Source organism: Vigna umbellata, chromosome 3 (assembly GCF_029865625.1).
Source record: "Vigna umbellata cultivar VRB3 chromosome 3, Vumbellata_1.0, whole genome shotgun sequence".
NCBI lineage: Eukaryota > Viridiplantae > Streptophyta > Magnoliopsida > Fabales > Fabaceae > Vigna > Vigna umbellata.
In genome coordinates, this window is record NC_142167.1 from 12027225 (window position 1) to 12039133 (window position 11909).

At 35.6% G+C, this 11909-nt stretch overlaps 1 protein-coding gene across 3 annotated transcripts; it reads right to left on the reverse strand.

The window, feature by feature from the left end:
- Nucleotides 1-1047: 1047 nt before the first annotated feature.
- Nucleotides 1048-11507, reverse strand: LOC148201656 (oxysterol-binding protein-related protein 2A-like). 3 transcript variants are annotated; one of them, XM_088108976.1, is made up of 11 exons: nt 10441-11464; nt 8275-8637; nt 6653-6749; nt 5316-5758; nt 4432-4587; nt 3761-3928; nt 3481-3621; nt 3026-3253; nt 2798-2911; nt 1805-1995; nt 1048-1653 (listed from the first exon to the last, which is right to left on the reverse strand). In XM_088108976.1, exons 1-10 carry the CDS (start codon nt 10843-10845, stop codon nt 1846-1848), a joined length of 2265 nt encoding a protein of 754 aa, XP_087965102.1. In that variant the 5' UTR covers nt 10846-11464; the 3' UTR covers nt 1048-1653; nt 1805-1845. The 3 variants fall into 3 exon arrangements, 2 of the variants coding, with proteins under 2 accessions (XP_087965102.1, XP_087965103.1); XR_015784883.1 differs by lacking the exon at nt 1048-1653 and having other exon boundaries at nt 1960-1995; nt 2798-2948; nt 10441-11507; XM_088108977.1 differs by lacking the exons at nt 1048-1653; nt 1805-1995; nt 2798-2911 and having other exon boundaries at nt 3020-3253; nt 8275-8634; nt 10441-11500.
- Nucleotides 11508-11909: the final 402 nt, after the last annotated feature.

Consider the following 11909-nt stretch of genomic DNA (forward strand, 5'->3'; position numbering starts at 1 on the left):
TGTATGTATATGAAGTGGTTCATTGATAGGTATAAGCTAATAACATCAGGGACTACAGGGACTACATGGTGAATTGATTAAACATGTAGAACTAAATCAAATTTAATCAATCATTATAGATATCATCTTGTTTGGAATAGTCACATTATTATAAATTTATGTTGGCTGAACTGGAATTAGTGCAAACATGCTTCATATATTGGAAGAAGGCAACGGGGCATCTACTTGTTTGGAGGATCAACAAATTGGGTAGAAAATCTGTTATATGTTGTTTTTCTTTTACTACAAGTTTGGCATGCTATTTTCCAATCTTGCAAGCATAAATGAGAAACAATGTAGGCATATAGGTAACAATAACGTAGCAGGTTGAAACTGGGGTATATCCATGTAGCAGAACTAAATGTAATTTTTATTAGTTTGACGGTAGATGTTTTAACAAGGAAGCATTGTAATCTTGATAGTTTTGCTTTGTGAGCAAAATAGGATAGATAATTCTAAGCTTTTGATGTGGTAATAAGATTAGGATTCTAAATCGTGCCTACATGTATATAATATTAAGCTTTTGATGTGGTTAGAAGAGGAGAAAATGAAACCTAGACATTCTTTGTAAATATTTTAATACTTTGTATAAAGATTAGAGCACTTTATATGTATATATATATTCTGATAAAAAAAATTGAAGATTAAAGAATTAGCTCATTTGAGTCAATTTTATTAAATTAAAATATTATATTTAAACATGTAAAAAGTTGGATAAAGACATTACATATATAAAAATAATAAATAAATAGGTTAGAATTGAATGAGTAATAAATAAAGAACTATCCCATCAATATAAAGTCCTATTGAACCAAGTGATCTAGTGAGAGAACCTAATTAATTTTGTAGATGCTTAGATGAGGTGTACAAAAATGGTTGTTTGTCTCGTCTCTCTTGTTTGGTCCATTAGCATTGCCCTCTGTCGGGCCCCCTTTTCATTCGCATGCACTTATGCAATGTAAAGATTTTGACGTGAAACAAAGTAGTAGTGGTACACTTCAAGGGAGATAACACAACTCGTCCATTTATTAATTAGAAAATCAAAACAAATACGAAATAAATCGATTGCCTTTCGGCTAAGTCAGTGACTATATCAGGATCAAGATAGAGCTAACACCCCAAATAATTACATAACTAGCAAAATTTAAGAAAAAGAAACTGACAATCTAGACAAACTAATAAAACAAGTGTTACTAAGCTGAAAACTTTGCTCAAATATATTCCTCATCTAGTGGAAGTAACAGCCTCAGTTGATATTCTCAGTATAGTGCTTTCTGCTGAAAAGCTGTGTACGTGTAATGCTAGGTCCATTAGGCTAATTACAAATTTCAGCAGCTGCAGGCGATTAAAATCATTTAAGTTCGGAAAGTAACTCTCAGATGGAATCGCCTGATGTTGTGTATATGATATCCCTTTCCTTGTTTTTGTTATTAAATTCGTGTAAGACAAGGGCAATCCACAAACCTGTCCTCCTACCAGAACTGCAAAGAGCCTCGTTTCCGAAGGTTCCCAAAGGTTACCCTCCTCCCTTCGATTCAGCAAAAATAATTTGCTGCCATGCAAGTAGGTTCGAGGAAACCCTCCACACAATTTTGCATTCATTATTATCGCTATCTGCAACACAGCAACCGTATTAGCATGTCATCTCCAATGGAACGTTCTTTGGTGAACAGGTGCTTTAAGACCTATGATATGTCTCATGCATGCAAGCTAGAAGTTGTTTTATAGATATTACCAACATGCTTTGAACAGATGTAAATATTACCTGAACTAAAATCAAGATGCACCTAAAGGATCAAAATTTCCTTAATAAACTTCACCGAAGATATTTGGGCATCCATTCCATCTTCCTAGAGCTCTCGCTTCCCAATACCCGCCAATATATCGAAACGTTCCGTTGTCACCTTCTCTGCGGAACCACCTAGGCTGCCATCCATTTTCTTGCATTTTCCTTGACTGCATGTAAAGCGTGATGATCACCAAAATATAGGTCAACGACATCAAAAGATTCACTGACCATCAGCTATAATAAAAGTCAACCTACCAAATAGCACAAACTTATACTAGACCGACTATCAATACACAAGCAGAGTTGTTCGCTTACTTATATTTTAAGAAGTTACACTTAATGCTTCTATAAAGTTAGTTAAGTTATTATTACTAAAAAAAATTGGTTTAAGTTAATAATTATAGTTACAATATTCATACTTACCTTTTTAAGAGTAAGTTAACTGGTTAACATACTTCTAAAAATAAATAATGCATATTAACAAAATTCACAAACTCCACAACCTAATTATCAAACAATCCTCCAAATATAAAGATTACATAAACATTTATTTTTATTTATTAAAAAATTTATTGATATTACTACTATAATTTTCTTTTAAAAATCATCAGCATCACGAGGTGCCACACGCATTTAGCCAATGTCATTTCAATTACTATTCTGAAATAGTTTATGACGTGTAGTATGTCTAAATAATATTAAAAAGCGATGATTGAAATAATTTTAGAAAAGATTATTTATAATATTAAAAAGTAACAATAAAAAATGAAAGATTAAAACCAAAAATGGTTACATGTACAGAAAGCAAAACCAACATTTTACCCAAGTAATTAATATGTTTAGCTTACACAGTTCAGAAATTCAGAAACACCTGGTCAGACAAGGAGACCAAATAAAAGGTGAGGAAAGAGAAAAAGAAAATATATAATGCACGTTTCTCGAACAAAACGTTAAAGAGTTTAAACATACCATTCTTTGCCTCTTTTCCAACCTTTGTTTTTCGATATTAGCCTTCTCGTATTCCCCATCCTCTAGATGCCGCTGATCTGGTCTCAGCCTGGAATCCGTGGGTGGAAGCTTCTCCTTTAATCCGTGATCAAATACCCGGGATCAGAAAAGGCTATAACAAACCATTAGAGATGCATAAGAAGAAAAAGGAAAAGGTGCATCGAATAATGATTAAATACATCATTATACCTTTAGCCCGGGAGTAAGCTCATTCAGTGTGATTGCAAATGATGTCAGATTGTACCGAGTGAGATTAGAAGGTGGCTTAGTCCTTTTCCACAACAAGTTTGCGTCTGACAAAGTGCAATCTTTCGGTTTCACATTCGCTTCACCGTTAACATAATACATGCTGTCATCCCACTTGCCAAACAATGTGGCAACCTTTTTTCCCGTTACATCTTCAACAAAGCCATGCACCTAATTAGACATACAGCACATTATAATGAACAATTTGTTAGGTAAAAAGCACACAGAAGATAAGATTCCTTCAGATATTTTGGGCGGGGCAGAAAGACAAAAATAAAAAATACAGACTATACAAATTAAACCTATGAACAGGCTGGGTTAGTACGTAAACGGGAAACAATATATCAGACTTCAAAAGACAAAGCAGCTGCTACAGAATATAACTAGGACAAGCCTACCTGGTGAGGATTTCGATCAAGAATCGCCTGTTCTTTGAACTTAAGTCTGCACGAATATTGGCGATTACCACGGATGTCCATGTTTCCATGATGATCGCAATATATTTTCCCAAGGATAAGATTATAAATTGTTGTCGTGACCTAGGTGAAACAAAAATATTTATAACAACTATTTATAATTTAATGTAAATATATTATAATGTGAAGCTTAGAAAGCCAAGTCACTAGCACTAGCCAGTACAAATAATCAATGTAAACAGAGTCATTTCACGATTTACACCTTGCTCCACTGAAATATTTCACCGTCATCAAACTCCAGGGTCAGAACACCCACTGGGTCAAGCTGAATTGACCTTCCCCAAAATTTTGACCGAATGTTACTGTCGGCCCAAAACTTCCATCCTCTACCTTGACAGTGGCAGGCAACGACAGTTGGATGGTGACTCACCTGTTTCACACGTAATTAGTTGTTTGAGAAAACAGTAAATATTGGCGGGTAAATTGACTTACCTGCCTGCACACTCTATAGGGTGTTGAGCTTATGATAGGACCACTATCTTTTGGTCCAACAATAATTTAAGCAGGTTAACCCCACCAAAAGAATGAGATAATATTAGCATGACAAAACCATTGTTCGATTAGCAAGTTGCATGCCACCAGTTAAAACATCCTCTTCAGTTTCGTCCCATTTCTTAATATCAGTTTCCTAATCACTTTACATTCTGCTATTTTTAAATTTAGTAAATAAAAAATTTCTTACATGGAAGTATATTTGTTGGAATTTTCACTTTTATAAGGTAAAGGTTGAGTCACCGATATTGAAACCAAAACTAGAATGTATGCCATTTACGGCTGTATCACATTTTTAGCCCAAGTTAAATTCACAGCAACATATGTAGCAGCCTACATCTCGGCCAATTATCGGTATCATTAAATCACAAAGTAACTAACCTTCTCGGAAAAGAAACGAACTCCTTTGTCAGGATAATCCGCTTCATAAGTTTCCCCTAACAACGGATTAAAGGGTTTACAATGACGACCTTCGGATGATGCATATCCAGAAACAGCAAAGGCAGCAACATTCAGGGCCCGAAGGAGACCGTTTCCCTGAAAATAGAACTCTAAGGGTTGAACAGCTACATAGATTCAATAGCATTAAATAATGTCATCTCCCAAGTGAATAATTAAATGTTGCCAAATGATTATTAACACAAGTCTCCCGCTCAAAATTACTTGGATTCATCTGAGAATAGAGCAGTATATAAAAAGCAAATGCACCAGTTGCCACTGAGGCAATTGATATAAACTATTTATTTCAAGACAAAAACAAATTTGTACGAAATCGTTGAGGTAGTTTTATTTCAAAGTAACTCAGGAATTTAATTTGAGTCATGTAGATATTATCATTCCCCTTCCCTCTCTTTCCCTTTAACTGCGGGGAAATGAAATTGACCAAATAGTACAACTCCTGTAGCCAATTCAAACAAACAACAAATAAGACAAGTTTGACAATTATTTTCCCCCTGAAACGATAATGTTTACATATAGTTGCACTAGTCATTGGAAACTCACTAATTTAACAGCATGAAGCAAACCTTTCCAGAAAATTAGACAGAAATCTATCAATATTACCAATCAAATATTGAAGGACACTACATAGTATAGACATTCCATTCAGTACAAATATCGAGACAACAAATATCCTAGGGAAATTCATATATAAAATAGACCAATAAAACAATAAAAGGTCATATACCAAAACTGGTTTGAAATTTGTCATGTTTGCAGTGCAAGATCAAAGAATAGCATATTCAAGAGAAAGAAGTATAGCTTACCGCTTTCCCGTACTCATAAGCTCTATCGAGAAGAAAGGAGTACTCCAAGTCCTCAAAACATTTCTGAAGAGATGAAATTGGCTCATTAAAGTATACAGGAAGACAAACTCGTGTGAGATCTTTGCCCACGTTGTCTTTGATAATTGACCAAAGACTAACGCCCTTTTCCTTCTCAACAGGATCTGGAAGCTTCTTTCGCCTTGCTATCTGAGGGTACCCAAAACCATTGACCGTCTCCCCAACGTGATTGTTCTCCAAATCAATGGACTGTGTATTAGCTTCCCCAGACATGCTCATTGGATCCAAAGCTCCTGTGGACCCACACCTAAAACCAAGTTCTGTAAAGTACTCTTTAGTGTCATAATATGAGATTTCATCTTCATCTGACACTTCCTCCATCTCCTGTTTCTCAATATCGTCCGATGATTCAGTAGTACTGCATTCTGAAAATCAAAAAGTATGTGTGAAAAATATATATCAAAGGTTGTAGAAAGGTTCATTGCAATCATATTTACCGAAACATATATATACTTCTGCAATTATCAGAAGGCCTTTTATATGATCAGTAGAGACAACAATAAACAATAATATACTAGTTTTTCCTTCTCTCTGCTTTAATGGATACAAAATTTGAAATAAATATGTCCATCAAGTTCATTACAAATAGGTACAATATAAGGGGATAAACCAAGTATTGAGAGGTGAACCGCGATCTACCACAAAAACTAATCATATTTTTTCCATTACGTACACCAGGTGCATGAGTTAAAGGTATTAAACACACCCCCTTAAATGTTTTCAAATACTTAATAAAAAAAACAATAAACGGTTGGTTCAAAACTATTTTCACTATATTAATTTTAAAAAAAGATATATTAATTTAACCAAAATACTGTATACCCCAAAAATAATTATCTGAACATAAAATACACAAGAAATTATAGGCAATCAGTTGGACTTTTGAAGGATACTTCATGCCAATTTGAATCTACAAGATAGCTAAAATATTGAAGAATCAATTTTGTCGAGTTCAAAGGCAAACAGCATGAAGAAAATGCTACTAGTAAATTATTCACTTAAGAAAATTTCAAATTAGAAAATATAGATTCACGTTCTAATGACATATAACAAAATACTTTCCATAATTCGAAAATTAGTTTGTAAGCAATATTCTTCATGTCTATATCACAAACTCTAGGTCCCTACGATCACTATCGAGAAAACGAAGACTCTAAAATATGAATACTGGGACATGCTAACTACATGAAATTTCAAAGAGAAAAGATCGCACAGCATATGTATAGATTATAATTAGAAGCATAAACATAACGTAATACCGCTATATTTTCCATGTCCTAAACTTGAAAAGCCATTCTTCGTTAATTGGTATTCACTGTCGTGCAAGGCAGAGGCCTCAGGTTCAATATTAGCAGCCTGTCCATGATCAATAACAAAATACTAGTTCAGTAAGTCATATACAGAGGAACAAAACCTTGCACGTCTTGAAACTAAACATATGCTGACATACAGAAAAGATAGCGAGTACACTTCAAATATAAAGCTAGGAAGAAGAAAAACGTGAACGGGGTATGCAAATCACAATCAATTATGAGTCATGGTTCATCACACATATATAAGTTTGGGTGCAGGAGATGATCAACAAACAACGCCATCAAAGAAAGTTACTGGTGACAATACTATTAGAAAAACCAATAAATCAGCCAAAATTCATGACTAAATGAACCAAACACATCATGTGATATAACGTATGCAATTAGACCTAGTTCTCGTTTCTACCAAAAAACAACAATGCCTCATTTCTTGGATTTTTTCTTTTACAAAAGTTGTAAGGTGAAGTAATGACAGCAATACTAGCCTCCTAGTGCAACAGTAAAGTTATGTCTTGGTGGTCAATTGGTCACGAGTTCAACTCGGAAAACAGTCTCTTTTTATATGTAAGAATAAGGTTGTGTACAATAACTCTCCTTATACTTTCCCATGATGAGGAGTCTATGGCAGCGGGGTAGATTAGTTTATTGTAGTGTGAAATTGTCTCTCTTTGTATTCTTATTACAGGAGTCCTTCTCAGATGAAAATTGTAAGTCTTTACAAGGGAATATATAAATTTTAATTTCCAATTTTGATTTGTGTTATATATGCACACATTAATAGCTTATCCTATCATAAGAAGATAGAGCCATACATAACTAGAGTATATGCCCACCTGTTTTACAAACTCAGAATAAGTACAACAATAATGTAATGTAATAATGCACTATTACAGTCAATTCAATAACCAGAGGTCCAGGAAAAAGAAAAACAAATACACCAATAATTTTAGAGAGAATATATCTAGTGAAACTAATGAAAGGTATATATATGGGTATTAGGCAAGAACAAAAATAAGGAGAAGTGTTTTATACAACTTTTACCATTTGATCGATGCATGGCAAGAAATAAATAAATAAAAAAACTACTGAATTTAATTACAGCATTAGTCAAATTAGTATAAATTTGGGGAACCAAAATCGAAAGTTGAAATAACAAAGTTTAAAACAGTGAAAGCTCAAGTACAAGATAATATCACGTTACATTAAAGAAAAAGTACTTTGGAATGGCTATCACAAGTAAACTTTTACTGTGCAAGTAATTTATGTGAACGTTTTTGTCAAGCTGGCTCAGTAATACAGTGTTGATCCACCCAACCCAAGACCTCACCCACCACAGAACTTTAATATACAAACATATGTGTGTGTGTGTGTGCGTGTGTACTTCAGGAACAAATCATAATGAATCGTTTTATAGTAATATAACTCATAATTTAGAGGATTAGTATCGGCTATTCCACCAAATTTGAGATGTGTGAGGAGTAAACTTATGCGTAACAGTGGTTCAAGCTCTCAAATAAACTGTCTGGAGAATTCCAAAGGTAAAGCACACATGTGAGTAATGAAATTACCTCCAGCTGCCTTATTGTATCAAGCAAATTCCTTCGCTCTTGACATAGTATATGAAGTTGCTCTTGTAATTCAGAGAACTCGGCAAACATGATTTGCTCGCACTCTTTGACAAGGCTCTCACTGCCACCCTCTTCAAGTAAGCGTTTCTTAAGCCTTTCGGTTGATACAGATATATGATTCGGTGCGAGGGAGAGATGGTCGCTGAGTGGTCGAAGTGGATATAATTCTCGGGTTGAAACCAAAGCTTGAATCCACGCCACACGGTCCTTCCTTGAATCAGTTCTCAGATGGAGAGTTTTTGTTGCTGTGAATATATAGAACCGTCTATCGTCCGACTTGCTCTCTCTGAATGACGAGATCTGCTTAGGATTCATACAGGAAAACTTAAATTTCAAATCTCCGAAGAAGCACTTTTATTACCCAATTTTCTTTTATATTTTAAATTAAAGACAGAAAATACAACACGAAAAGTAAAATCTAATGACGTATAACAACTTGTGGTTTTTAAAATTTAGAAAAATTCATATACAATGTTTGCAGTACAGCGAAACATTGCACCAACAGCAGCTATCAACTACCAGAAGAACGAGGAAGATTGATTATTATTAGCCATGTCCCCATGAGAAACACAAGTGGGGAAGAGAGCCCACCTTGAGAAGACAAATTAAGTTTATACAGAAAGCTTGAAAACGAAATTATCTCACTGGGGCATCACGGCAAGATGCTACTATTACTAGACTAGAATAATTTGAGATAGGAGGTAATGATGTAAAAAAACAAAACTTACTGTCTCCAACTTCCTTTTGTTTTTCCCTTTTATCCGGGGAGAAGAAGAGTTGTTGACCTTAAACAGTAGCAGCACCCATTTTAAAAGATTAAAAAAAAGACATTATATAATGAACTGGACGATGCCCCACCACCATGGTGGCAAGTCCCACGTAAACATATTTCTGTTGACAAAGACAAAAGAGGAACCTTTCCATATGTTTTAACTTTTTTAATTTTCTAACTATATATAAAAGAGAAAAAACTAATAACTGAAATTGCTTTTTCGGTTTTTCTCCCCTTAAAGCAAGGTCGAAGCTTTACAGTTTACAAGGAAGGAGGCTCACACCTGGAAGACACTCAGAGTACGAGATCCCTAATTACACCTCTCTTTAGATCACCTCCCCACTGTTATTTTTTTTTCTCATCTAATAGAAAGAGTCTTCAACTTAAACCCCTTGTATTAAAAAAGAAAACAAAAAAAAAAATCCGTCCTTGTCATTTTACTTTTGAAGGGCAAAACCAATGCAAGTTGCTGCTAGATTCCAGTTTCCAGATTGGTGTTATTTTGGTTAGACTTTTCGCATTGGTAGGCTAAAATGGGAAGAGATAAAAAAGGAGTTGGAGTTTGCAGAAAAATGGCATTGCAATGAAAAAGTGCGAAGTGAAGGGAGTGATGATAGAATAGTGCAAGCGAGGAAGAAGCAGTGAAATCTTAACACAGCTGAAGCAGATTGATTCCAACCAATGTGAATGAAGGGAAGGCAGAGAGATGCATGACGTGACCGCAAGTTAATGCCATAGGGCTAATAGTAGGCTATCCCTACCCTCCTCGGCCACCTGTTGATGTGACCCACTACACATTAACAACCAGTTAAAACTGTAAAACAGGAATTAAAAAGTTGCATTGCATCGCAACTTAGAATTTGGAAAGGAGACCAGATGAGAGAGAAAGAAACTCTGAAAAAAAAAAAAGCTTAATAGAAACCAGCGGGTTTCCATGTTATTGCTCGGGCATCAAAGCTTCTTTCAGGTTTTCTTCCACCTTTTTACACTGCCACAAGAACAATCTAAATCTGAAGCGGCTTTGATAATTTTCATGGTCGGAAATCAATGAGGTGAAATCATCACATCGAAATAAAAAACTAAGACAGAAAAGTTTATTCTACGATTTTTATTTTTTTTTTTGAAATAAAAAGAAAGAACATTGCCTCTACAGGAAAGTTGCAGGTAGCGCCAAAAACAGTGAACACGACACTGCCAAAGCGAGAGTGAGACCTGACCCACACTATATTGAGTGATTCAGATCAGCACCAAAGATAAACCTAAGTAAATTTCCATAATCATAATCGAAACAAATAATTAAAAAATTTGATAATGAAAATTTAACAATCATATACCTTGAGATGCACTACGGCAGAGGAGGAAGGAGGTTTGTGACTCTTCCGCCGAATGGTAGCAGCATCTCTGGCAAGTCGGTTGGCGGTGACTTCTCCGATGAGGCGCACCTCATCCACCGGAGAGAGGAGGTTGAGGTTTTCCGACCAACAGATCTTGGCATAAGAGAGGACGCCATTGCGAAGGAGGAACCAGCGGGATCTCCATCCCTTGCCGTAATTGGTCCACTTGTAGAGAACTCCGGCCACCGTGGCCTCGGATCCCCTCCGCGCAATGCCGTCAGATCCACCGGCCGGGAGACTCCTCGTCCTGGACAACGCGGCAGCGTCGGGCTCCGGAGAGTCGCTCCCGATCCCCGGACTTTCCAGCGAGATACAGCACAAGGGGTGCATTTCCTTCACACGCATTTTCAAACCTTCTCTCTTCCTGTCACTCTCTCTATCTCTCTTTGGCTTCTTATTTCACTTGTTCATTGGAACAGAAAGTGCATTTGAAAAGTACACTAGCTGGATAATAATTTAGGGTTCTTAAAAAGATGAAAGCGAGCAAGGTAAGCCAAGATAGGAAGAGCTCTGAAACTGAGAAAGAAGCAGGTCCATGAAGGAGGATTAATTAATAGAGGAGGGATGAAGAATGAGAAAAGATGTATTCATTAAATATAAGAAAATGAAGATAATGTTTATTTAATTCAATAGTAATAAATAATTAATAAAAGGGGTTTGTTTCATAAAAAGAAAAAAGGTGAGTGAGTATGAGGTTTGGGTTGTTGCAATTGGAAATGAATGAATAGAAAGGAGAATGAGAGAGATATAGAGATATAGAGGCAGAGCAATGCAATAAAGGGGTGGGTAGAACAGTAATAAAAGAGAATTAAGTGGGTTTTTTTGTTAACTTTGAAAGAAACTGATTGCAGCATGAGACGAGTGAAGACCGGTGAAGGGAAGAACCAGATTTCAGTTTGAGTCTGCTTCTTCATCCTCACTCCATTGTTCTTTTCTTTGTTGTTATTCGTTATCGCGAGATACTGAAGAAGGAAAAGTTATCGCGAGTGATTGAGATGAGACGTGAAAATATCGGTAAAATATCGTGGCGTGTTTGAAGGCTGAATGCAAATGAAGAAAGGGAAAGAGAGGGAGACAGGGTGGCAGTTGACGACGATGAATGGAAACTGGGGCGCGTTATAAATGCTATTTACTTCGTAATCATGAAGTTTTCATCTTTCAAAATTTTCCTTTCTCTTTTGTGAGTGTGTTTATGATTTTTCCTTCAAAAATCTTATTTCAGTGTTGTTCCTATAACCAAGAACAATGTGTTATAATGTGTCCCATATCTCTTGCAGTGAGTGAGAGTATCTTGAATGTGCAACACCAATCCTCGTATGAGTGAAAATGTCCTTATTTTTTTTTCAAAGTTTTTACAACAATAAGAAATAAAAAAACAGAACTAAACCAGTCGTAATTAATTTTCACCC